General features: G+C 43.4%; 1 protein-coding gene across 1 annotated transcript in view; it reads right to left on the reverse strand.

Annotated features, from left to right (window-relative positions):
* Positions 1–340: 340 nt before the first annotated feature.
* Positions 341–27,585, reverse strand: part of LOC100662261 (sterol 26-hydroxylase, mitochondrial) — a 38,016-nt gene continuing 10,771 nt past the window's right edge. Inside the window, exons 2-9 of the mRNA XM_003406058.4 lie at positions 7,084–7,274; positions 3,391–3,590; positions 3,041–3,238; positions 2,248–2,420; positions 1,451–1,617; positions 1,177–1,258; positions 886–1,098; positions 341–722 (exon numbers count right to left, since the gene is read on the reverse strand). Coding sequence (XP_003406106.1) covers positions 603–722; positions 886–1,098; positions 1,177–1,258; positions 1,451–1,617; positions 2,248–2,420; positions 3,041–3,238; positions 3,391–3,590; positions 7,084–7,274 — 1,344 coding nt within the window. The 3' untranslated portion in view covers positions 341–602. The remainder of the gene's footprint in view (positions 723–885; positions 1,099–1,176; positions 1,259–1,450; positions 1,618–2,247; positions 2,421–3,040; positions 3,239–3,390; positions 3,591–7,083; positions 7,275–27,585) is intronic.

A 27,585-nucleotide genomic window follows, 5' to 3' on the forward strand; every position in this document is an offset into this window, starting at 1 on the left:
GCCTTGAGCTCATCGGCCATTCTGATAGTAGCCCATTTCCTATATCTAAGCACTTTGTTTTAAAAGTGGGTGGTTTCTATTATGTCAGGGGATGCTTGCCTGACACAGTGCCACTCTCAGTGCCCGGGAATCCCTCTGCAGCTCCTGTTCCTGTGAGGCCTCAGCCAACGCCATGTAAAGTGGAGGTCAGTCTGTGATGTTTGGGAAGGCATCTGTCATTCTCGTTTTCCATGGAGGGAAGGGCCTCTGCCTCCCACCAAAATGCAAAGAGGGCATTCCCTAAACACAGAAAGGGGTTCAGATGCTGAATGGCCAAAAAGAATGACAAAGGGCCCCTAAAACCAATACAAGTTCCTTTATTCCATATTTTCCCTGAAGGATAGCAATGCTGACAAGCAATGCCTTTTATCTGACAGGGAGATGCTCAAAACAGACAAAAGTGGCAAAACCTCAGGATGTGATTGGCGGTGCACTGGGCTCCTCCAACCTCTCAGGCCTGGCAGCCCTCTTTTCCCCTTTTCATATGAGCCACAGCTGTCGTCAGGAATCACTGAGCCAGGGCCAGAGCCCTGAGACAAGCCCCAGGAAGGCAGGGGCCCAGCTCAGCACTGTCGCGGCAGGAAGCGCAGGCCCACTTTCTTGTTGGGAACCAGGACAATGCGGGCTACACTCTTTAACTCCCCTGTTTCAGGGGCCAGCACCACCTCGTACTGCTGGATCAGCTGGGAGGTAGAAGCACACAGGGGCAGTTAGAGTCTGTGATCTCCATCCATGGCCCTCATTGGCATGCTCCTGCCTTGTACCCCACCACATTTTCTTCTCCTCCCCAGGTGTCCTTCACTCTTCCCTGGCCCACAAACCCCTCCAAGTGTCTCCCCCACTCACTCTTGTCAGCATCAGGTGCATCTCCAGCTCAGCAATCCTGCGGCCCAGGCAAGCTCGGACCCCATAACCAAAGGGCACAGAGCCAAACGGATGGAGGACCCCAAGGGTATCAGGCTGGCTCTTCCTCAGCCAGCGGCGGGGGTGGAAGCTCTCAGGCTCAGGGAAGATGCTGGGGTCCCGGGACACCACATAGTGGCAGAGCACAAACTGGGTCTGCAGAGGAAGAATGGGCACTCATCAGCTTAGGGTTGTGGGTACCCCTGGAAACCGAGGCTTTCTAACCCCACTCACATTCTTGGGGAAGAGGAAGCCACCAACTTCAATTTCCTTTTCCAGGATGACCCGGGAGTTCGTGGGGACCACAGGATAGAGGCTGCAGGGGAAAGGGAGTCCAAGGTCTGCCTCTGGATCCAAGAAGAGGCAGAGCACCCCCACCTCTCTGGTCCCCAGACCCCTCTTCTTTCTCACACCTGTCCCCAGCCCCATCCCACCAGCCCCCACTCCCCATTCCCATCTCTGATTCCTCCCACACACAGGCCCTGTGCCCCTGGGAACAGCATCCTACCGCAGAGTCTCTTTAATCACAGCTTTGAGCAGCGGCATGCGAGCAAAGTCTTTATACTGGGGCGCCTGCCCAGCTGGCACCACACCCACCACCTCCTCATGCAAGGCCTCCTGGACTGCTGGGTTCCTTGACAGGTGGTAGAGGGCCCACGTCAGTGTGTTGGATGTCTGGGAGGTAGAGTGAGAGATAAAGTGAGGGGCACTTCTAAGAAAGAGGCCAGCTGGGTGGTGGAAGGGTATGTGAGTGGATGCTACAAAATGCAGGAGAAAAACAAATGTGCCACAAGGATGGCAGAAAAAGACAAGGGGGTTCATGGGGACTTCCATGCTAAACATAAATCCACAGAAGAATGAGGACCAAGATGATGGAGAACAGCATGTTAGCAATAGGAGGAGACTGTAACAAAGAGAAACTCAACATGACTAAAGGACTGGAAACAGATCAGAGAAAAAAGGTGCTCACAGACAAGCTCCACGCTGCCCAGAATCAAATGAGGAGAAATGGTCTGAAGTTACAGCAAGAGAGAGTTGGATTAGATGTGAGATGCAACTTCCCGGCTGTCAGAGAGAGCAAGGAGGCTGAAGCAGGTGATGGAATACCCCTGAGGACCATCCCCTGCCTGCCTCAGCTAGGCTGAGTGACTCTTCTGCTTTTCTTCTAGCTCTACATCCATGTTACAGAAAAAAAAAGCAGGTACCTGAAGGGGTGAAGGTCAGGATCAGGTGGGGGATAACAGGGAATTGGTTCAGGATGGGAGCTAGGAACCCCTGGTCTTCTTGATGGTCCCCCTCACGCACCGTGTCCACTCCAGCCATGAGCAGCTCAGGCAGGCTGCCCATGGCGTCATGAGGGCTGAGCTGTCCTCTGGTCAGCAGGAAGTGCAGGTAGCCAGATACTTGGGCCCCATCTGGCTTCCCTGCCTGCAGTTGAGCCTCTACCTCCTTGACTTTCTGATCAATCAGCTTCTTCCCTGCAGGGACAACAGAAGATGGAGGAGGATAAGGTCAAAAGTCATGACCTCCAGGGACCAGAGCTTTCAACTGGTTCAGTCACAGCGAAGCAAAACCAGGATTTTTACAATTTGGGTGAACCAGAACGATAACTAGAATGGGAAAAATTATAGGTTGAGGCCCTGGCATGGGAGACTCAAAAGAGGCGTAGTGAGCCTAATGCATGAGACTGGATTATTGGCAGGACTGTGGAGAGCGACACACATTCAAAGCTGCATAGTCAGCCGGAGCACCTCTGTTTCTGACTCTGCTCAAAATCCCGCAGCCAAAAGATTTGGTTGCTATGCAACGCTTACGCTGCTCTTGTTTTCTAAGAGGGAGATTAGGTTTCACCAGGGCTATGACCTGTAATTTTTTCTGTTCCAGTTATCATTCTGGCTCACTCAAATTTTAAAAATTTGAGTCTGTTTTGGTTTCGCTTCCTTGGCCATGACTGAACTGGGAAGAACCAGTTCAAAGCCCTGCCCAGACGAAGAGCCAGTCTGGCACCTACGTAGTATAAGGAAGCAGGTCCTGGGGGAGGCTGCTAATGCTCAAAGACTGAGGCCCACCCCCAACTTCCTTTTCTTGGATTCCTCACCGAAGGAGAAGATGGTGTCCCAACCATCCAGGTATCGCTTCCAGAAGGGCAGCAGGGGACGGGTCCATTTGGGTAAGAAGGTGGCATAGAGAGAGTTCTGGAACATGAGCCCGACAGATCTGATGAAGGCTGCAGTGTCCTCAGGGATGGACGGCTTCAGACAGCCAATACGTTTTTCAAACAGGATGTAGCAAATAGCTGGGCAGCGGCAGGGGCCAGGGGCGGAGCACAGAGGTCATCACGGGAAGCAGTGCCATGGCATACAGGATTCAGGGAGCCTTGAGCAGGAGGAACAAACAACCTACCCCTGACCCATTCCCATCCCCAGCCCCTCTTCCCAGCATGAGTACCTTCCAAGGCAAAGTGGTAGAAAAGGTAGGCCATGTCAGGCACCTGGTCCCCTGAGGTACTCTCTGCCCGCAGCTGGTCCAGCCGAACCAGAAAGTCCGCAGCCACCTCATTCAGAGCATCTGTATAGAGTGCAGCATCCGCTGGCTTCAGTATCCGCTGGTTTAGAGCCTGGCGCAGCTGGTACCAGCGGTGTCCTTCCCTGCACACATGTAACCATCAGACAGAGGGTTGGATTAAATGGTATCTTCCCACACTGAGATCCCTATGGAGTTTAAGAAAAATCTCAGACTCCTAGAATTTAGAATGATAGGAACATCAAACTTCAGAATCCCACTAAGGTGGGCATCTAGAATCAGACAGCCTAGGGTCAAATCAAGGGTCTGGTGATTACTAGCTGGGTGACCTTAGACAAATGACTTAAATTCCTCTATGACTCAGTTTCCTCATCTGTAAGATGGGGATAATAAGAGTGCCTATTTTCTAGGGTTGTTAAGATGATTAAAGTGCTTAGATCAATGCCTGGCACATGGTGAAGGCTTAGGGGATGTCGACTATGATTATCTTAGAATTATACAACTTCTACGTGCACAATGAGGGGGAGCAGTGGTGGACTCAGTCCCTCTGTGTGGGGGCTGAGGGATAAAGGAGGAGCAAATTAGGACTCCTGGGGTGCTCAGGTTCTGAGTCTTCAGACTGCTTGGCTCAGTGGGTCAGGGAACAGGTAGGCCCACCAGGCTGATTCCCCAAACCCTCTTGTTACAGCCATCTAATAGACAGTCAGGCCCCCGCCCTGACTAAGCAGAGGTGCTCATATGAGTGGGAACACACTTCCCATATTATGCATTAACATTCAGGGGCTGTGCCCAACCTCAGCTGTCCCCCAAGCCTGTTACCGTTCCTAAGCAAGCTGGGTATGAGTTGTTGTTGTTTTAAGCTAGTTGCAGAGTAAAAAGTACAGTATGTGGTCTCTATTCACCTGAGGAAGAAGGTTAATCAGGAATAGGAGGAGGATATGGAATGTGTGGCTAACTGCCTCCATGAACAACTGTCTCCTTTGCCATGAGAACAGAAGAACTGGATGGTGCCTGGCTACTATTACTTAACATTTTTATCAAAGATTCCATAGAAGAATCTGGCTCAAAATGGGAAAATGCAGAACAGGATTTCAAATTCTCATGGACTCCAGACATCCCAGAGCCATGGAGGGTAGATGAACCCCTGAAACTACTGCCTTGAGATAAACTTTAAATCTTAAACCAAAAATATCCCTGAAGTCTTCTTAACATCAGACAATAGTTTAGTTTAACTAGTAAAAAAAATCTGCCTTGAGCATTATGTACTTCTAAGAACTATCTCTAAGGGGTCGAATTGACAACAGCAACTTGAAAGATTAGATAGGAACCTTAGGCGCCAGTGAGTTTATGTTAATGGCAGAGGAACAATTCAGAAAAGGAGGGTGAGAATGATGGCGCAACTCAAAGAATGTAATCAATGTCACTAAGTTGTACACGTAGAAACTGTGGGATTGGTGTATGTTTTTCTGTAAACTGGTATATATTCTCAACAACAAAAAAATAAAAGAAAATAAAAATAAAAAAAAGTGTAGTATGGTCCGATTTTAAGAAAAAGAGAGAGAGAAAGGAAACCCTACGTATCTGTATGTATATTCGCACGTTTCTAAATAAAGTAGGGAAGAATGTACACGAAGTTGTTAGCACTGGTTACTTAGGAGGATGGGATTGGAATGGGAGAAAGGGAGACTTAATAATGTGTTTATTATTGGAATTTTTACATTAAGCATGTATCACTTTTCCAAAAAAGCATTTTAAAAGAAAAACATTAAAAACTTTTAAGTGAAGAATTAGATGTTTTAAAATATTTTTTGAATTATTTATTAAAATGAAAGCTATACCCTGGGAGCTCTACTTTTCAGAAACTGCAAAAAGAGAAACTCAAAGTGTTGCTGAAAAAGAAATGAAAACCAGAATAGATCCATTTACTGGAAATTCAGGTTGTAGGTGCTTCTGCAAAAGTCAAGCTCTCCCAACAGTAGCAATCAGATTTGCAGGATTTAAATAAGAGTGTTTTTGTGGTTGTTGAAACATATCTTGGGAGGAAAAATGCTTCCTAAGATGACCTTTTAAAAAAATAGAGATGTTAAAACTAAAAAGGAAACTTTTCTCATGAGTTAGCAAAATTTGTTTTTGTTAGGTGCTGTTCAGTCAGTTTCAACTCATAGCGACCCTATAGCTTTTTTAGGTCTTAAAATATATACACTTGGCAACAAACATTTAGGAAAATGGTTTTAGAGTAAAAAGTTCAAATAGGTCACAAACGGTGTACAAAATGGTTAGCTCCAATTCTAAATCAGAGGTGGTTGGGCCTCATGAAAACTTGGGACCCAAATCTTGTCCTCAGAGTCAGATATCAAGGTTAAGAGGATTTGAAGAACATTCTCTCTTCGGTTCCCATAACTTTGACTAAAAGGCCTAGGAATTGTTGTTTTTGTTCTGAAACTGTCCACCTGCGAAAAAAGCAGGGAGAAGAAAGAAAAGCATGTAAAGAAAAAAAAACTGTCTTGTCATCAAAGACAGATGAAATGAACCCTCTATCCAGTTTGTTTCCTTTCCCAAAGTGTAAAAACAGTACATAGTTGAGTTCTGGAACCTGAGAGATCTATTCCACCACTTGCTAGTTGTACCTCCTCTGTGAAGTGATGTAAAAACCTCTCTAGGCCTCAACTTCATCATCTACAAAATGCAAAACTAAATACAAATACTAATACAAAATAAAACTATCTATGTCATGGGTTTGTTGTGAGGATAAAATGAACTGATAAGTGTAAAGAGCTTAGCCTGATGCCTGGTATGCCATAAACATATAGTTAGTTATTACCATTGTCACTGCTACTACCACCACCAGAATCAACTTTAACTCCTTAACAAAGTGACTAAAACATGGTGTCAGCAACTAGGGGGGAAAAAAGCCATTCATTGTTTTTGGAGCTCTGCTAACATGCTGTAGAAAAACAAGCCCATAATATATCCAATCACAATCTGTGGCCTTGGGAATGGTTTATCTCCAATGATCCACAATGATCTACCTCAGGTGGCATACGAGTAAAAAACATACTCAGCCCATCATTCAATTTATTCACAGACAAAATAATCTAAATTTTTCTAGGCATCATTTCAAGACTAAAACCTACATCTATCTCTATGTATGAAAAGTGTCCATGGAATCTATATCTGACAATACATAATTTGAGCAAATTTTTGAAAAAATTTAAATTGAGCTCTCCCACCTAATGTGGTGGTATTTTTTCAACTATAAGCTGATATGTTCCATTATGATTTGAGCTGACATATTTTCAGCAACAATGTAGAATACTGGAGCTGGAAGGAGTCTTAGATATGCACTGGAAATACTCTAGTCCAAACTTCCTATTTTAAGGATGAGAAACACAAAACCAAGAAAAGGGAAAGTACTCATTTGTCCAAGGTCACACAGTGTGTTAGTGGAAGAGCCAATGCACGGACTCTGGGCTTCAGCCCAGCACAACCACTGCTTTCTAGACTGAGTATCAGGCCCAGAGGATGCCCTGCCCATTATCCAACTGGCTGCCCAGTGCCCACTGTCCTTGGGCCTGGCCCTCTGGGTCCCTGCTCCTGTCCCTTCAGGCCCCAGCTCACGTCGTAAAGGGCCCATAGGACAGGCCCTGCTGGTCCCGGTGCTCCTTCCACAGTGCCATGTCGTCCCGTATTGGGTATTTGTCCTCCTGCCGCATCAGTTGCTCCAGGAGTGGGGCACTAGCCAGGTTCACAGAAATTTGAGGTCCTACACAGGTCATCCACATTGGCCCATACTTGGCCTTGTTCAGCATCTGTGGGGTTCAATCAAAGCTGAATAATTGGAGCTCAACCAGGCGGGCACTTTGGGGAGAGGAAATATGTGGGGAGTGTCTGATGGCCACATCAGAATAAGTAGGCTGGGCAAAAGTACACTGTGTGGAAGGTAAGCATTGGGATGGCCTGTGGTTCCAAGCACCCGAGGAGCTAGAATATTGAGAACAATGAGTATCTGATGGAACTGGGGGAACTGAGGTTCTTGGAGGAGTGAGATTTTGGGAAAATGCAGTGAGCTGAGGTATGTTGAGGTCTAGATATTTGGGGCCCAGGGATTAAGGGAAACTGAGGCCTTCAGTGAGATACAGTAGAATGGTTACGGCCCCTTTCACGTTTTAGCACTTAAATCTACCCCAGAGAGTAAACTAAAGCTTGCTATCAATGAGATGAAGATAAATGTCTTGTGTAACCAACAGGACAAAACAAACACATTTAGAAATTCCAGCAAAAACAAGAAGTTGAATGAGAAAGTCAGGGTCCAAATATGAAGTAAACTTCATGGTATGATTTTGAACATACTATGATTTTGATGGTCTGAAAACTACCATGATTCTTAGAAGGAAATAGCCATACTCATAAATTTCTGATGAGAGTCTATATGGAAGACAAATTGTTCATCTTTTTTAAAATGACAAATGAATTTATAAACAAAGTATGGCATGTCCACATAATGGGGTACTACCAGTTGCTGTGAGTCGGAATCAACTCGACGGCAACAGGTATTTTTTTGGGGTTTACCAGTTGCTGTCAAGGTGATTTCCAACTCATGGTGACCCCACGTGTGTCCGAGTAGAACTGTGCTCCATAGGATTTTCAGTGGCTGTTTTTTCAGAAGTAGATCGTCAGGTGTTTCTTCTGAGGAATTTCCAGATGGATTCGAACCTACAACCTTTTGGTTAGCTCCCAAGCATGTTAACCATTTGCACCATAAAAAGGGATGAAGAGGTTTCCTGTGGACTGATATGAAAATATATCCAGGATGGATTGTTAGGTAAAAAAGTGTGATACCTTTTGTATGAAGGGGGTATACAGTATTTATATTTGGTTTTATAAAGACACATTGGATGGATACATAACAAACTAAAAAAAGTAATGAACTATGGGATAGTAGCAGGGTAGGGGATGGAAGAGGAATAGAGAAGGGAGTAAGACTACCCAGTGGATATCTGGTTTTATATATATATATATATTTGTGTGTGTGTGTGTGTGTGTGCTTTAGATGAAGGCTTACAGAGCAAATTAGTTTCTCATTAAACAATTAATATACATTTTCTTGTGTTATTTGTTGCCAACCCCATGACATGTCAACACTCTCCCCTTCTCAACCATGGGTTCCCTATTACCAGCTTTCCTGTTCCCTCCTGCCTTCTAGTCCTTGCCCCAGGGATAGTGTGCCCCTTTAGTCTCATTTTTTTTTTTTTTTATGGGCCTGTCCAATCTTTGGCTGAAGGGTGAGCCTCAGGAATGACTCCATTACTGAGCTGAAAGGGTATCCACGGGCCACACTCTCAGGATTTCTCCAGTCTCTGTCAGGCCAACAAGTCTCAAGTCTTTTTGAGTTAGAATTTTGTTTGACAGTTTTCTCCAGGTCTGTCTGGAACCCTCTATTGTGATCCTTGTCAGAGCAGTCAGTGGTGGTAGCTGGGCACCATCTAGTTGTACTGGACTCAGTCTGGTGGAGGCCATGGTAGATGTGGTCTATTAGTCCTTTGGACTAATCTTTCTCTTGTATCTTTAGTTTTCTTCTTTCTTCCTTGCTCCCGAAGGGGTGAGACCAGTGGAGTATCCCAGATGGCTGCTGACAGGCTTTTAAGATCCCAGATTCTACTCACCAAAGTAGAACGTAACATTTTCTTTATAAACTATCTTATGCCAATTGAACTAGATGTTCCCCAAGACCATGGTCCTCATAGCCTTCAGCCCAGCAATTCGGTTCCTCAGGGAGTTTGGACGTGTCTATGGAGCTTCCATGACCTTGCCTTGTACAAGTTGTGCTGGCTTCTCCAGTGTTGTGTACGGTCTTACCCTTCACCAAAGTTACCACTACCTACTGTCTATTTAGTGGTTTTCCCTTCTTTGTTATATTGTTTTGATTTTTGAGCTGTGAGAATGTATTGCCTACTCAACATTTTAAAATCTAAAGGAAAAACAAATTTTTCTGAAACAATAAGACAATCTACCCTTAATAAGGTAATTCTAGAAGGTAGAAAAACTTTGCTGAACCTCAGAATTCCTGTACATACTTCTTAGATTTATAAGTGGGCCCTAGCCATATTCATTTTCAACTATAAATTAATTTTGTTTATTATTCTTAAAGGTTCCATTTTCTAAATAGTTTACTTATAGGTCTACTTTTCTCTATTAAACTTTCTAGGAGAATTATGCTAAAAGTAGGCTTAATGTTTGTTTCTAGTTTGGTTTATTTAGGACATCAATAATAATAACAAATATTTATACACAGCTTACCACAAACTGGAAACCCTGGTGGTGTAGTGGTTAAGTGCTACAGCTGCTAACCAAAATGCTGGCAGTTCAAATTCACCAGGCGTTCCTTGGAAACTCTGTGGGACAGTTCTACTCTCTCCTCTAGGGTCACTATGAGTCAGAATCCACTTGACAGCAATTTTTTTTTTTTTTTTTTTTTTACCACAAACCAGACACAGATCCAAGCACTTTACTTAAAATAGCTCATTCAATTCTCACAACAGCTGTATAAGGTAGGTTTAACATTACCAGTAGTCCCTGTGTGCCATAAACAGTTAACATGCTTGGTTGCTAATGTTTGAGTCTACCTCAAGGTGCTGTGGATGAAAGGCCTGGCAATCTATTTCTGAAAAATCAACCCTTGAAAACCCTACGGAGCATAGTTCTACTCTGACACACATGGGGTCACCATGAGTTGGAATCAACTCAATGGCACCTTTTTTTTTTTTTAAATATACTTCTTAATTTATTCTGTGTGGCTGGCACCAGCCTGATAACAGAAGTAAGGAAAAACACAACAAGAAAATTACAGATCAATATTTCCCACGGCCATAAATGAAAAAAGCTCTAAACAGATCAAATGTAACACTATATAAAAAGAATAACATATCAACCACCATGTGGGATTCATTCCAGGAATACAAGATTGCTTTAACATTCAAAAATGAAACAATGTACTCCGGGGACATCTACCTAAATTGGCATAACAAAGTCTATTAAGAAAATGTTATACATCCGCCTGTGGTGAGTAGCGACTGGGGTCATAAAAGCCTCCAAGCCACTATCTAAGATACATCTACTGGCCCCGTCCCGGCTAGAGCAAAGGAGAACGAAGAATACCAAAGACTCAAGGGAAAGATTAGTCCAAAGGGCTAATGGACCACAACTACCACAACCTCCAAAGATGAGAAGGCAGGAAGGGACAGGAAAATTGACAATGGAAACAGGAACTTGGGGTAGAGAAGGGGAGGATGTTGACACATCGTGGGGCTGGCAACCAATGTCACAAAACAATTTGTGGATTAACTGCTTAATGAGAAACTAATTTGCTACATAAACTTTCACCTAAATCACAATAAAAAAGAATAGAAAAAAAATGAAACAATGTAATTCACCATATTAACAACCTTAAAAAGCAAAACTATATGATTAGCCTAATAGACATAGAAAAAGCACCTGCCAAAAGCTCTTGAAAAACTAGGAACAAAAGGGAATTCCCTCAACCTGATAAGGGGCATCCGCAAAAAACCCCACTGTCAACATCAGACCCAATGGAAAAAGAATTTATGCTTTCTCTTTAACATAAGGACTAAGGCAAGGATAGTCATCCTCACCACTTCTGTTAAATATTGTACTAGAGATTCTAGTCAGTGCAATAAAGGAAGAAAAAGAAACAATAATTATTACTAACAACAGATAGGGAAACTGAAGCACAGAAATTTGCTCTTGATGGCAGTTGGTACAGTAGACAAATCACGAGCCTGGGTTTGAATCTGGGAATGCCTACCTCCAAAGCCAGTACTCTTAAACTGGCTTACTCCAGTGAGCACTCTAGATCCCCAGTAATACATGGTTCCAAACTTTAGCTGCAGCAACCTGGTGTATTGAGCCAAAAGGGGTTGTCAAAAATAACTCAGAATACCATTAGGAGATTGCTGTGCAGGCTAACAGACAACTTGAAAGTTGTGCAGTATGTCGTTACTGACTAAATCAGTGCTCCGATTAATTAAGATTTTTGGGGTACTTATATATAATTTCACCAAGAACTCTGAACAAAAAATTTTTGATTGGTTGGCAATTATGTCAGAATATATAAATCTTATAAGAGAGCAGTATGTGCTCAAACATTATACAGAATAGAAATCTTGCTAAGACAATCACAGTATCGGTGAGCCACGATTGTAAGACCTCTGGAGTCTTAGAAATAGGACATGTTGGTTAATCTTTAATTATTTTCGGAAGGAATAAGTTGCAAATGCTTCAGTGAACCTGATCATCTAAATATAATTATGTGAAACAAGACAAGCTGCTTCAGAAGGTTAGTTACTGTTCCAGGCATAATTATAAGCTGTTAAAATTATATATACATACACACATATACATGTATATATATGATTATACAGCACATAGGTTTCTAACATTTAATAAGATGACATTTAGTGTTACGGGCAAGAGAACTCTGTTTTCATAAGGCAAAACATACCATTTTATTTCACAATTTCTCTCCTTTTGATCATGATTCAATTAGAATCTTTGCTCAACTAAGTGTTGGCTGGGCACCACCTAGTAATCTAGTAGTACCATCTAGTAGTGCCTTAGCAATCAGGTACTTGTGACATGCACATTATTTCTACCGATTCTTTGAATTCTTTTTGTTGTCATGCTAGTTGGAAGGAGACCATTTACTACATCTTAGATAGCTACTCTCAAGCTTTTAAAACCCCAGTCACCAAACAATTTAACAATCTGTAAAGGATATATATGATTCGTTTTAGGAGAATATATAAGCCAATAGTTTGAAAGACTTGTCTGACCCACAAACTACATATTTATACATTTCAGTTTAGGTTTCATTAATATATACACAACATTTTTCTCTTACTAAAATACACACTCCTTGGAAATGTTTCATGTATTTTTGAAGCTCTGTTTTAAGGTATTAACACCTTTAGAATTGTTTTCTCTTTTTTCTTTAGTTGTACTGTGTTTTAGGTGAAAGTTTACAGTGCATATTGGTTTCTCATTCAAAATTTATACAAAAATTATTTTGTGACATTGGTTGCAATCCCCAAAATGTGTCAGCACTCTCCCCTTTCCCTTTCCACCCCAGGTTCTCCATGTTCATTCATCCAGTTCTCCTGTCCCTGCCCTCTCATCTTTGCTTTGGGCAGGTGATACCCATTTGGTCTCATACACTTGACTGAACTAAGAAGCATGTTCTTCATGTATGTTATTGTTTATTTTATAGGCCTATCTAATCTTTGGCTGAAAGTGAACTTCAGGAGTGTCTTCAGTTCTGAGTTAGCAGGATGTCCAGGGGCCAGAGTCTTGGGGTTTCCTCCAGTCTCTGTCAGGCCAGCAAGTCTGGTCTGTTTTTGTGAATTTGAATTTTGTTCTACATTTTTCTCCCACTCTATCTGGAACCCTCTATTGTGAACCCTGTCAGAGTGGTTGGTGATGGTAGCTGGGCATCATCTAGTTCTTCTGGGCTCATGCTGGTGGAGGCTGTGGTTCATGTGCTCCATTAGTCCTTTGAACTAATCTTTCCCTTCTGTCTTCGGTTTTCTTCATTCTCCTTTGGCCTGGATGGGATGGCACCAATAGATATATCTTAGATGGCCGCTCGAAAGCTTTTGAGACGCCAGAAGCTACTCACTAAAGTAGGATGTAGAACATTTTCTTTATGCACTATGTTACGCCAATTGACTTACATGGCCCCCAAGACAATGGTCCCAAGCCCTCAACCCCAGTACCTCTGCCCCTCAATGTGTTTGGATGTGTCTATGAAGCTTCTATGGCTTTGCCTTGGTCAAGTTGTGCTGACTTACCCTACATTGTGTGTTGTCTCTCCCTTCACCAAAGTTATCTACTTATTTACTCCCTATTTAGTGATTTCCCTCCTCACCCCTCCCCTCCCTCATAACCATCAAAGATTATTTTTTTCTGAGTGTAAACCTTATCTTGGGTTTTTATAATAGTGGTCTCAAATAATATTTGTCCTTTTGTGATTGACTTATTTCACTCAGCATAATGCCCTCCAGATTCATTCATGTTGAGATGTTTCACAGATTCATCATTTTTCTTCATTGTTGCATAGTATTCCATTGTGTGTATGTACCATAATTTGTTTATCCATTCGTCTGCTGATGGCCGCTTAGGTTGTTTCCATCTTTTTTGCTATTGTGAATAATGTTGCAATGAACATGGGTGTGCATATGTCTATCAGTGTGACAGCTCTTATTTCTCTAGGATATTAGTCCTAGGAGTAGGACTGCTGGATCATATGGTATTTCTATTTCTAGCATTTTAAGGAGGTGCTGTATCATTTTCCATAGTGGTTGTAACATTTTGCATTCCCACCAGCAGTGAATAAGAAGCTCCAATCTCCCTGAAACCTCTCCAACATTTGTTATTTTCTCTATTTTTGATTAGTGCCAGTAATGTCAGGGTGAGATGGTATTTCACTGTATTTTTGATTTGCATTTCTCTAACAGCTAATGATTGGAAGCATTTCCTCATGCGTCTATTAGCTGCCTGAATGCCTTCTTTGGTGAAGTGTCTGTTCATATCCTTTGCCTGTTTTTTTTTTTGAAAATAATTTTTATTGTGCTTTAAGTGAAAGTTTACAAGTCAGTCTGTCACATATAAGCTTATATACACCTTACTCCATACTCCCACTTACTCTCCCCCTAGTCAGTCAACCCGCTCCCTCCTTCCAGTCTCTCCTTTCGTGATGGTTTTGCCAGTTTCTAACCCTTTCTACCCTCCCGTCTCCCCTCCAGACAGGCCAACATAGTCTCAAGTGTCCACCTGATACAAGTAGCTCACTCTTCATCAGCATCTCTCTCCAACCCATTGTCCAGTCGCTTCCATGTCTGATGAGTTGTCTTCGAGGATGGTTCCTGTCCTGGGCCAACAGAAGGTTTGGGGACCATGACTGCCAGGATTCTTCCAGTCCCAGTCAGACCATTAAGTCTGGTCTTTTTATGAGAATTTGGGGTCTGCATCCCACTGATCTCCTGCTCCCTCAGGGGTTCTCTGTTGTGCTCCCTGTCAGGGCAGTCATCGGTTGTGGCCGGGCACCATCTAGTTCTTCTGGTCTCAGGATGATGTAAGTCTCTGGTTCCTGTGGCCCTTTCTGTCTCTTGGGCTCATAGTTATCGTGTGACCTTGGTGTTATTCATTCTCCTTTGATCCAGGTGGGTTGAGACCGATTGATTCATCTTAGATGGCCGCTTGTTAGCATTTAAGACCCTAGACACCACACTTCAAAGTGGGATGCAGAATGTTTTCATAATAGAACTATTTTGCCAGTTGACTTAGAAGTCCCCCTAAGCCATAGTCCCCAAACCCCCGCCCCTGCTCTGCTCACCTTCGAAGCATTCAGTTTATCCCAGAAACTTCTTTGCTTTTGGTCCAGTCCAGTTGAGCTGACCTTCCGTGTATTGAGTATTGTCCTTCCCTTCACCTAAAGTAGTTCTTATCTACTAACTAATCAGTAAATAACCCTCTCCCACCCTCCCTCCCTCCCCTCTCTCGTAACCACAAAAGAATGTGTTCTTCTCAGTTTAAACTATTTCTCAAGTTCTTATAATAATGGTCTTATACAATATTTGTCCTTTTGCATCTGACTAATTTCACTCAGCATAATGCCTTCCAGGATCCTCCATGTTATGAAATGTTTCATAGATTCGCCACTGTTCTTTATCGATGCGTAGTATTCCATTGTGTGAATATACCACAATTTATTTATCCATTCATCCGTTGATGGACACCTTGGTTGCTTCCAGCTTTTTGCTATTGTAAACTGTGCTGCAATAAACATGGGTGTGCATATATCTGTTCATGTAAAGGCTCTTATTTCTCTAGGGTATATTCCGAGGAGTGGGATTTCTGGGTTGTATGGTAGTTCTATTTCTAACTTTTTAAGAAAACGCGAGATAGATTTCCAAAGTGGTTGTCCCATTTTACATTCCCACCAGCAGTGTATAAGAGTTCCAATCTCTCTGCAGCCTCTCCAACATTTATTATTTTGTGTTTTTTGGATTAATGCCAGCCTTGCTGGAGTGAGACGGAATCTCATCGTAGTTTTAATTTGCATTTCTCTAATTTTTTGCCTGTTTTTTAATTGGATTATTTTTTTGTTATTGAGCTGGCAACTTTTCTTTCTTTGTTTTTTTTTAACATTACCACAGTCTGACTGCTAGACCGTGAGAGAATAAGTTTCTATTTGTTGAAGCCATCTACTTGTGGTACTTCTGTTATAGCAGCACTAGATAGCTAAGACAGAATTAGGTGCTGGAAGAGTGAGGTGTTGCTCTAACAGATACCTAAAATGTGGAAGCAGTTTTGAAACTGAATGGAAAGAGGCTGGAAGAGTTCTAAAGTGCCTAATAGTAAAAGCCTAGATTGCACTGAAGAGACTGTTGGTGGAATTATAGACACCAAAGGCAATTCTGGTGAGGACTCAGAAGGAAGTGAGCAGAGCTGTCACACTGGAGATGGTGCACATGGCAAGAAGCAGCAGCAAACAGCAGCAGCAGAACCAGGCCAAGATGGCCATGGAACCGACTCACAGAGCAAGAGAGTTGAGTGCCTTTGCACAGGGGCTTCCTGGCGAAGTGAAATGCCTCGAGCTATTTATTGGTGGAGCTAGGCTTGCCAACCCACAGAGCAAGAGAGCTGAGTGCCTTCAGAAGTTTATTAGCAGAACAGGGTACCTCCAGGCACTTATTGGTGGAGATAAAGAGCTTTGGAACACTTGCCAGAGCAGGGCAGATGAGGGCGGCGAGGCCCAAGGGGCCGAGAGGCGAAGGTACCGGGAAGCAGAAGCTGAAGAGACAAGAAACAGAGGACGCAGAGCTGCCTTAGTCTCAAAGGGTAGGGCAATGACCTCTGGGGTGTCAAAGGGTGAAGTTACTACTCAGATGAACTAGGAGAATGGGGCCGCCTAAAGCCAAGAGAGCTGAGTTAGTCCCAGTGGGTGTGGAAGGCAGAGCTGAAGCCCAGGACAGAGGGGCCTCCATTCAGAATCTAAAGAGTGTGGCCAATACCTAGAGTCTAGAGGGCAGGGCCATTGTGCAAATGGTTTCAGAGAACAGAGGATTATTTTCAAGGCTTGAGGGCTAATGTAATGTGTTCCACTGACTTGCTTGGTGCCTGTTACCCCTTCTTTTCCTCCAATTCCTTCCATTTGTAATGGAATTGTCTACCTTGTGCCTGTTCCACAATTGTACTTTGGAAGCAGATAACTTGTATTCTAGATTTCACAGATGAAGAAGAATTTTTGGATTTTGGACTTGGTTTAAGACTTCTGCTATAATATGATGAAGTGAATGTGTTTTACATGTGACAAGGGCATGAATTTTTGGGTGCCAAAGGCTAGAATGTTATGAATTGAATTGTGTTCCCCTAAAATGTGTGTCAACTTGACTAGGCCATGGTTTCCAGTATTGTGTGATTGTCTACCATTTTGTCATCTGACATGATTTTCCTATGTGTTGTCAATCCTATGATGTTAATGAGGCGGGATTAGAGGCAGTTATGTTAATGAGGTAGGACTCAATCTACAAGATTAGGTTGTGTCTTAAGTCAATCTCTTTTAAGATATAAAAGAGAGAAGTGAGCAGAGAGACATGGGGACGATACCACCAAGAAACAAGAGCCAGGGGAATAGCATGTCCTTTGGACCTGGGGTCCCTATGCTGAGAAGCTCCTTGACCAGGGAAGATTTATGACAAGGACCTTCCCCCAGAGCCGACAGGGAAAGAAAGCCTTGCCCTGGAGCTGGCACCGTGAATTCAGACTTCTAGTCTCCTAGACTGTGAGAGAATAAATTTCTCTTTGTTAAAGAGATCCACTTGTGGTATTTCTGTTATAGCAGCACTAGATAACTAAGACATACTATGATTTGTTTTTCAAATTTTCCATCAACTTAGAAGCAGAAGGAAAATGTTATGTTTTAAAAGACTAGACAAGTAACCATTACTAGGCTACCAGCTTCTTTCTTGGAATCCAAAGCCACCACCATTTCCTGGCTGTCAGTTTGGAAGTTTCTGGAATACTTCCCCTTTTGTCTAGGCCAAAGGTCTGCTCTCTTCCTTCATACTCCTCTCCTCCGGTTAGTTTGCTTGATGGAATTCAACAAGGATCTACTTATGTAAGAGATGGCAGTGGTGATTCGGTGGTGGAATTCTTGCCTTCTATGTGGGACCTGGGTTCACTTTCTCACCAATGTACCTCAAGTGTAGTGAGCACCTGTCTGTCCACAGAAGCTTGCATGTTGCTGTGATGCTGCACAGGTAGCAGCAGAATTCTCAGGCTATATCATACTAGGATGAAAGGTCTGGCAATCTACTTCTGAAAAATCAGCCGATGAAAACCCTACGGATATATATTGCCTTTCTAGTGCAGCGAATTGCTTTTATTTGGTCGGGCCACAATCTTGCAAGGGATTGGTCAGTCTACTTTGCAAATTGAATGACTTGAAGTCCACTGAGGAGATTGGTCAATTCAAGCTTCTGGTGTGAGGATCATACCTTGAAATTGACAAGGATTCCCTTACATAACTGCCAACCCCACAGTTTCAGGGGGACCTCACTACCATCAAAAAGAGTCTGCAGAGGAGTGTGTCCTTTGGACCAAGGACCCGGGATCCCTGAACTGAGAATGTCCTATACCCAGAAGAGAGAGCTGTAACACTAAAGACAGTGCAAGACAGTGATGGTGGGCTTGCCAGCCCAAGAAGCAAGGCGGCTGCAGTAGGCTTGCTGGGATGTGGAGCAAAAGCTGAACACCTTTGGGCAGCGGGCTTACTGGCAGAGCTAAATAAGCTGCAACACTTGTTTGTGCAGGCAGAGGTCTGAGCTGCACACGCAGGTGTTGCCTCAGAGGATCCTGCATAGGAGTCTTTCTACTGCAGCAAGGAGCCGGATGCCTCTGGGCAGCAAGCTTGCCAGCAGAACCAAAAGAGCTGTAACATTTGCCTGTGCAGGGCAAGGAAAGCCTCAGTGTGCCTTGTGCAGGGATTGCACGCCTCTCTGCCTGGACAATGTGGGCCCAGGTAGTGTGGTGGCAAGAGAGCCCCAAAGCCCTAAGTTAGCATTGGGGGAGCTGGTAGCAGAGGCTTGGGAGATCCTATGTAGGGGTCTCTCTGCCGGCAAGGCAAGGCAAGGCCCAGCGAGCTTCAGTAGCAGAGCATAAGCCCTGAGCAGTATGATGGTAGCCAGAGGCAGTGGTGACACGAAGACAGCATCTGACATCTGACCTGAGCCACGGCATGCCTCCCCAGTGACATAGGAATGGACATGGGTCATTTGAGGAAGGATAAGAAGTTCTCATTTTGAGAATCTCTTGTTATTGTTTATTGTTTTCTTTCTATAAATGATAACGACTTTCACTTTACCAAAAAAAATCATCTATATGAGATCAAAGAGTCAACAATTACTTTCAAAACAAAGATGAGAAGGTAAGGTGGCAGGGAAACTAGATTAATAGAAACGAAACAATCGGAACAGAAATAATGAGAATGTTAGTTAATGCATTGTGAAAAATGTAACCAATGTCAGCGAACGATGTGTGTAGAAATTGTTGAATGGGAACCTAACTGCTGTGTAAACCTTCACTGAAAACACAGTATCATATTACTAAAAAAAATAAATAAATAAACTCGTGGTCTGTGTTTCTGTTTAAAAAAATGTCTAATAATTGTAGGGCGAGAGCTTACAGTGCGGAGAAGAAAAAATAGCAGTGATTCTGTGCGTGAAAGGCCTGTGAGCTGAGTTCTTGAAGGTACTATTGCATAAACATGCACTTGGCATTGAAAGTGTTACATGTTTAATTGTGAACGTCCATAAAGCGTTAGAAATTTTCTCTGATATTCAAGGTTTTCACTGTATAGTGATGTCTTGCTGGTTGGCAAATGTGTTGGATTGAATTGAGTCCCCCCCCAAAATATGTGTTGAAGTCCTAACCCCTATACCTGTATATATGACCCTGTTTAGAAACAAGGGTTTTCTTCTGGTACATTAATGAGGTCATACCAGAGTACCTTGAGTCATAAACTGACTCATTTCTAAGTGGTGTCTTATAAAAAGAGCAGAGCAGACACAAAGAAACACACACGTACAGGGAGAAGACAGATACCACGTGAGGATCATCTACAAGCAAGGAACGCCAAAGAGTTCAAGGAATGCAAGGCAGTCACCAGAAACTAGCAGACAGGCCCACAGAAGGAATCAACACAGCTAAGGCCCTGATTTGGCCTTTCGGCCTCCATAACTGGGAGAAAAAATAACTTTCTGTTCTTTAAAGCCACCCTCTTGTGGTATTTCTGTTATGGCAGCACTAGCAAACTAAGACCCAGTAGCCAGTGCCGTCGAGTAAACCAAGACAGCAAGGTACAAAGGTCTCATTGTTAGTGGTTTTGGCTGCCTGCCAATGGGAGTGACTGGTAAACCCCAAGACTCAAGGCCTGCTTGCCAGGTGGAGTTTCTCAAAACAATGTAGGTAGATCCACAGCACTGAATCCCTCTGGCAGCCAAAGAAAAACTCCTGTCTTTTCCACTCTAAAGAGCAGGATGTTCCTGTGTTATATATTCAGAAAGATATATTCAAGTCCTAACTCACAGGGAATCTGTGACTGGTGAATGTGACCTTATTTGGATACAGTGTCTTTACAAATGTTAGGCTAACATGAGGTCATACTGGAGTAGGGCCTACCCTACTCCAATATGACTGGTCTCCTTATAAAAAGAAGAGACTCATAGGCATGTAGGTAGAATGCCATGTGACAACAGAGATTGAGGTGATAAACCTACAAGCCAAGGAACACCAAGGACTGCTGACCATCACCAGAAGCTAAGACAGAGGCATGGGACAGATTCTCCTTCAGAAGGAATTAACGTTGTCAACACTCTGATTTCAGACTTCTAACTTCCAAACCCATGAGAGAATAAATTTCTATTTTCTTAAGGCACTCAGTTTGTGGTACTTTGTTACGGAAGCCCTAGGAAACTAAAATATCCTGATATGAAAGTTGTACTGTGAGATTGGCCACACTACCAGGGGCTTTGCCCATCTACTCCTGACTACATGGGATTTTTAACCCCCTCCTCCCAGAAGCTGATACGGTCACCATGCCAACTAGCCAAGTATGGAACAGGATCCTGGCAGGATCGGTTGCTGATGTATTTAGTGACAAGGAGAACAAGTGGTCCTTGACCATTGTCCCTGAAACCCTTGATAAGTTGCACTAGTTGTTAGAGATAAAGGGAAGAGAGTCTCATAAAGTTATGAAAAGCATCCCATGGTTGTTCTTCACCTGTTTGTGTCACCAGGAAAGTGAAACAGCTTTGCTAGGACCAGTAGCTGTGACCACAGATAAAATACTCCCTGCTATTTTTTATTCAAGGGTAGTCAGTTAGTCAGAGATGTACTGAGGTCCACTCTTACAAGGAGCAAGAAAGGAGAGAAATTAGAGAAAGGTTTGGGCAAAGGCCTAATGAGACTACAGAAGCTTGATTCCTTGGCTAGCTGATGAGGAAGCCATGCCAGTTCTGCTGGATGAAAAGAAATAGAAATCGCCCCATCACCTAATGACCAGCCATATGCGCCAAGCCACCCTGGTCAAGAACAACTTGGCTGATGACATGAGCAAAGAGCAAGGACATGTAAACAGTGATCAGGGCTTGTTGCTGTGGGAGATGGTACAGCATGGTACAAAGTACAAGGAACCTAGGGACAAGCCAGGGCATTTGTGTGCGAACACATGGGGAGGACTGGAAAAAAGGGTGAAGTGATCATTGCAGGGACTTTCCTTAGTCATTGCCTTAGTTATCTACTGCTGCTATGGCAGAAATACCACAGTGGGTTGCTTTAAGAAACAAATTTATTTTCACACAGTTTAGGAGGCTAGAAGTCTGAATCCAGGGGGCCGGCTCTAGGGCAAGGCTCTCCATGTCCACTCTGGGGGCAAAATCTTCGTCTCTTTCGGCTTCTCTTCCTCAGTTCCTTTGTCATCTCCACGTGGCATCAATCTTTTTCCGTTTGTGCTTCTTTGCTTCTGTGCCTAATCTGTTCCTTTTATACCTCAAAAGCGATTGGTTTAAGACACACCCAACACTGATACGGGCTCATTAACATAGCAAAGAAAGCCCTATTCACAAAGAGAATTATATCCACAGGTATAGGTGTTAGGGTTTATAACACATATTTTTGGACCACACGTCAATCCACAACAGGACTGGTTACACTGACCACCTGTCTGTGAAAGGTGAGGAACAACTCCAGCTTTGGGACACCAGGGGTCAACCCCAGGAGGTCAGTGGTAGAAGAAAGGATCAGGGCATCTGGCCTATTTAACCCAAAGTGACACCATCATCTTCAACTTGATCATTGGACAATGAAGAATCTGAATCTAACAACTCTTAGAAACCTCCCAGCAGCCACAAACTTCAGAACAGTCTGCCTCTCTTAAGGATGACAGAGCAAGATGAACTTTATGGACGCTGATCTGATCTTCTTGGTCTCATCCTATTACTATTGTTGGCCAGTTTTGTACGTTTTTCAAAGATTGTTCTAAACTCTTCAGCGTAGGTGGTAATAGACGGTTGTAATACCCTGGACTTCCTGCGGGCCCATCAAGGCAGGGTATGTGTGGTTGCCAACACCTCTTTTTGCACCTGGATTAATGATATGTTTCATTGGCCTGGCTCCAGATGGAGAGCCTGGCTGCTGTCTATCCTCCAAGGAGACCTGATCAATCGCCTTAGAGTCATAATTGTGAGCGCTGTCACCTAATATTGCCAAGACAAATAGATTTGATACAGCGCCAATCAGTACAATTAATTAAGAGTATCTGACAGGGTAGGCTACACTCTTGAGACTTTTTAGCTGGATAGGTGAAAGGTCAGGGGGTGGGGTTCCAGGGAACAATGAGGCCCTGGTATGCTAGTGACCTCTACGAATCCTCCAAGCAAAGGCTTGAACTGCAACTTATCAGTCTTGGCAGAACATCCTGTGATCTTCCCGGAACAAAAAAGAATGGGAGGTTTGGAAGAGGTTGCTACAAGGCCAACTCCAGCTCAGCTCTCCAGCTCCCCTGGGAAGCCGTCATGAGACAGCTTTATCACCCCCTCAGTTCTGATAAAGGATGGCTTTCTGCCCACCCTGTCAGAACAGAGCTACAGAATATAAAACTGAATGCAGCCTAGAAGTAGCTCCTTGCCACTCGCATTGCAGTCGTTAACCCTTTTTGGTTCAATGTCTTCCTTTTTGGTGTGTCGCACGATGGTTCTGGGGAGCTGGTGCCTTGGCTTAGTCTTCTTTTTGTTGTCTATGTAATAAACTATCTGATATGGAAGTGGCTTATTATATCCTTACCAGGCAAATCAGTCAGGCCTGGGCCTTGCCTTTTCTTGTGTATGTGAGCTTGATATTCCCTCCTCAGTTAAACAAGGGAATTGTACTAATAGCTGATTCCAAAGGCGCACTGTGGCTAACCCATATTTAAAGTGTTGATAATCCAAGGCACCCCTGATGACTGACATCCAAATTGTAGGTATATTGCCTAGACAACATGAATTTACCTGCAAGACAAGGGGTCATAATCTAGGGTATGTGGACAGGCTGGGAGAGTTGAAACTGTACATAAGTTGTGCATAAACTCATTTTTTTTTTTTTTTTTTTGCTGGAGAAGAGTGACATAGCTTTCAGATTTTCAAAGGGCTGGGAACCCAAACAAATTAAGAAGCTCAGCTCTGAGTTGTGTGTGTCTTAAAAACTCAAAAAGTCATACTGAGCCCGTAAGTGGAAAAAACTCAAATGTCCATCAACGGATGAATAGGTAAACAAACTGTGGTATATCCATACAATGGAATATTAAACCAAACAAAAAAACCAAACCCAGTGCCATCGAGTCGATTCCGACTCAAAGCAACCCTATAGCAATGATGAATGGAATATTATGCAGTCATAAAAAGGAAAGTAGTACTGATACATGCTATAGCCTTATCTGGGTTTATCTAACCTTAATATTACGCTAAGCGATGACCATATATTGTATGATTCTATTTATAGAAAATGTCCAGTGTAGGCAAATCAATAGAGTTGGAAAGCAGATTAGTGGTTACCAGGGGCTGGGAAAGGGGAAAAGGCTGCTAATGGGTGTGGGATTTCTTTTTGGGGTGATGAAAATGTTCTGGAATTAGATAGCAGTGATGGTTGCAATTTTTGTGAATATACTAAAAATACACAGGCAAATCCATAGAAACACAAAGTAGATTTGTGGCTGTTAGGGACTGAGGGAGATGGAGAAACGGGAAGTGGAAGGCAGTGACTGCTAAAAAGTACATAGTTTCTGTCTTAGTTATCTAGTGCTGCTATAACAGAAATACATCAGATCACAAAATGGACAACAACCACACAATATTGTGGATCATGGCCTAGCCAAGTTGACATACATTTTTTTTTAAATTTTTAATTGTGCTTTAAGTGAAAGTTTACAAATCAAGTCAGTCTCTCACACAAAAATTTATATACACCTTGCTATATACCCCTAATTGTTCTCCCCCTAATGAGATAGGCTGCTTCTTCCCTCCACTCTCTCTTTTTGTGTCCATTCCGCCAGCTTCTAACCCCCTCTGTCCTCTCATCTCCCCTCCAGATAGGAGATGCCAACATAGTCTCAAGTGCCTACTTGACCCAAGAAGCTCGTTCTTCACCAGCATCTTTTTTCTATCCCATTGTCCAGTCCAATCCCTGTCTGAAGAGTTGGTTTTGGGAATGGTACCTGTCCTGGGCTAACAGAATGTCTGGGGGCCATGACCACCGGGGTCCTTCTAGTCTCAGTCAGACCATTAAGTCTGGTCTTTTTACAAGAATTTGCGGTCTGCATCCCACTGCTCTCCTGCTCCCTCAGGGGTTCTCTGTTGTGTTCCCTGTCAGGGCAGTCATCGATTATAGCCGGGCACCATGTAATTCTTCTGGTCTCAGGCTGATGTAGCCTCTGGTTTATATGTCCTTTTCTGTCTCTTGGGCTTGTAATTACCTTGTGTCCTTGGTGTTGTTCATTCTCCTTTGGTCCAGGTGGGTTGAGACCAATTGAGGCACCTTAGATGGCCACTTGCTAAAGCTTAAGACCCCAGACGCCACTCTGCAAAGTGGGATGCAGAATGTTTTCTTAATAGATTTTATTATGCAGTTGACTTAGATGTCCCCTGAAACCATGGTCCCCAAACCCCTGCCCCTGCTACGCTGGCCTTTGAAGCATTTAGTTTATTCAGGAAACTTCTTTGCTTTTGGTTTAGTCCAGTTATGCTGACCTCCCCTGTATTGTGTGTTGTCTTTCCCTTCACCTAAAGTAGTTCTTATCTACTACCTAATTAGTGAAAACCCCTCTCACTACCCCCTCTCGTAACCATCAAAGAATATTTTCTTCTCTGTTTAAACTATTTCTTGAGTTCTTATAATAGTGGTCTTATACAATATTTGCCCTTTTGCAACTGACTAATTTCACTCAGCATAATGCCTTCCAGGTTCCTCCATGTTATGAAATGTTTCACAGATTCATCACTGTTCTTTATTGATGCATAGTATTCCATTGTGTGAATATACCATAATTTATTTATCCATTCATCCGTTGATGGGATCTTGGTTGCTTCCATCTTTTTGCTATTGTAAATAGTGCTGCAATGAACATGGGTGTGCATATATCTGTTTGTGTAAAGGCTCTTATTTCTCTAGGATATATTCCAAGGAGTGGGATTGCTGAATCATATGGTAGTTCTATTTCTAGCTTTTCAGGAAGTGCCAAATCGATTTCCAAAGTGGTTGTACCATTTTACCCTCCCGCCAGCAGTGTATAAGTCTTCCAGTCCTCCACAACCTCTCCAACATTTATTATTTTGTGTTTTTTGGATTAATGCCAGCCTTGTTGGAGTGAGATGGAATCTCGTTGTAGTTTTGATTTTGCATTTCTCTAATGGCAAATGATCATGAGCGTTTCCTCATGTATCTGTTAGCTACCTGAATGTCTTCTTTAGTGAAGTGTCTGTTTGTATCTTTTGCCCATTTTTTAATTGGGTTATTTGTCTTTTTGTAGTTGAGTTTTTGCAGTATCATGTAGATTTTAGAGATCAGGTGCTGATCGGAAATTTGACATACATTTTTGAGGGACACAATTTAATCCATAACATTCTATCCTTTGACACCAAAAGATTCATCTCCTTTTCACATGTAAAACTCATGCAACCTATCATATTATCCCAAAAGTCTTAAATCAACTCCAAGTCCAAATTCCGTCCTGGGGCAAAATTCCTCTTCATCTGTGAAATCTAGAATACAAGTTATCTGCTTCCAAAGTACAATGGTGGAAAAGGCACAAGGTAGATATTTCTATTACAAATGGGAGAAATTGGAGGGAAAGAAGGGAGTAACATGCACCAAGCAATTCAGCAGAACACATTACATTAGCTCTCAAGCCTTGAAAATAATTCTCTGTTCTCTGAGACCATTTAGGCAATGGCCCTGTCCTCCAGACTGTGGGTGGCGGCCACAATCTCCAAATTCTGGGTGAAGGCTCCTCAGCCCTTGGCTTCAGCTCCGCTTTCCAGGCCCGCTGGGATGGCAACTCTGCTCCCTCAGGTTTGGGCAGCGCCATTCTCCTAGTCCATCTTAATGGCAACCATACCCCTCAACCCTCGTAGATTCCATTCTTCTGCCCCTTGGGCATGGCTGTTTTGCCCCCTCAGCTTTGGGTGGCTGATCCAGCCCCATTCCACTGGCATTCATGAAAGGCAGCCCCACACTCCAGAATTGAATTGGTGAAGATCTGACTCTTTGAAACCCAGGAGGCTGTGGCCTCCTTTTTTTTGAAACCCCAGAGGCCACGACCCCACCATTTGAGACCCAGCAGGCCATGGTTCCACCCTTTGAGACCCCAGAAGTTGTGGCCTTACCCTTTCAGTCTGAGGCAGCTTTGCATTCTGTGCTCCTAGTCTCTTCAGCTTCTGCTTCCTGCTTCCTTGGCCTCTCAGCCCCTCAGGCCCAGCATCTGCTCTGCTTGGGCAAGTGTTCCAAAGCTCTTTAGCTCTACTGATAAGTGCTTGGAGGCACCCACTCTACCAGTAAACTTCGCCCAGAAGGCACTCAGCTCTCTTGCTCTGTGGGTCAGCAAGCCTAGCTCCAACAATAAGTGTCTAGAGTCACCCCACTCCTCCAGGAAAGCCTCCTGCCCAAAGACACTCAACTCTCTTGCTCTGTGGGTTGGCTCTTAAGCCATCTTGAGCTGGTTCTGCTGCTACTGTTTTTCTTCTGCTGCTGCTTCTTGCCATCTGCACCAACTCTGGTATTACAGCTCTCCTCGCTTCCTTCTGAGGCCTCACCAAAATTGCCTTTGACATCCATAATTCTACCAACAGTCTCTTCAAGGCAGTCTAGGTTTTCACCATTCGCACTTTAAAACTCTTCCAGCCTCTACCCATTCACGCTTTCAAACCTGCTTCCACATTTTAGGTATCTGTTAGAGCAGCACCCTACTCTCCTGGTACCAAATTTTGTCTTAGTTATCTAGTGCTGCTATAACAGAAAAACCATGCTTTAACAAACAGAAGTTTATCCTCACAGTTTAAGAGGCTAAAAATCCAAATTCAGGGTGAAGCTCCTGGGGAAGGCTTTCTCTCTCTGTCAGTTCTGGGGGAACGGTCTTGTCATCAATCTTCCTCTGGTCTAGAAGCGTCTCAACACAGGGACACCCAGTCCAAAGGACTCGCTCCCCTCCTGGAGCTCCTTTCTTGGTGGCATGAGGTCTCTCTCCTCTCTGCTTGCTGCTCTCTGTTATATCTCAAGAAGACTGACTCCAGATACAATCTAATCCTCTAGATTGTGTCCTGCCTCTTTAACATAACTACCTCTAATCCTGCCTCATTAACATCATAGATGGTAGGATTTACAGCACACAAGTAATTATATCAGATCACAAAATGGAAGGCAACCACACAACCTAGCCAAGTTGACATACATTTTGGGGGACACGATTCAACCCCTAACAGTTTCTTTTGGGAGTGATGAAATATTCTAAAATCGATT

This window comes from Loxodonta africana, chromosome 6 (genome assembly GCF_030014295.1).
Source record: "Loxodonta africana isolate mLoxAfr1 chromosome 6, mLoxAfr1.hap2, whole genome shotgun sequence".
Taxonomy (NCBI): Eukaryota; Metazoa; Chordata; class Mammalia; order Proboscidea; family Elephantidae; genus Loxodonta; species Loxodonta africana.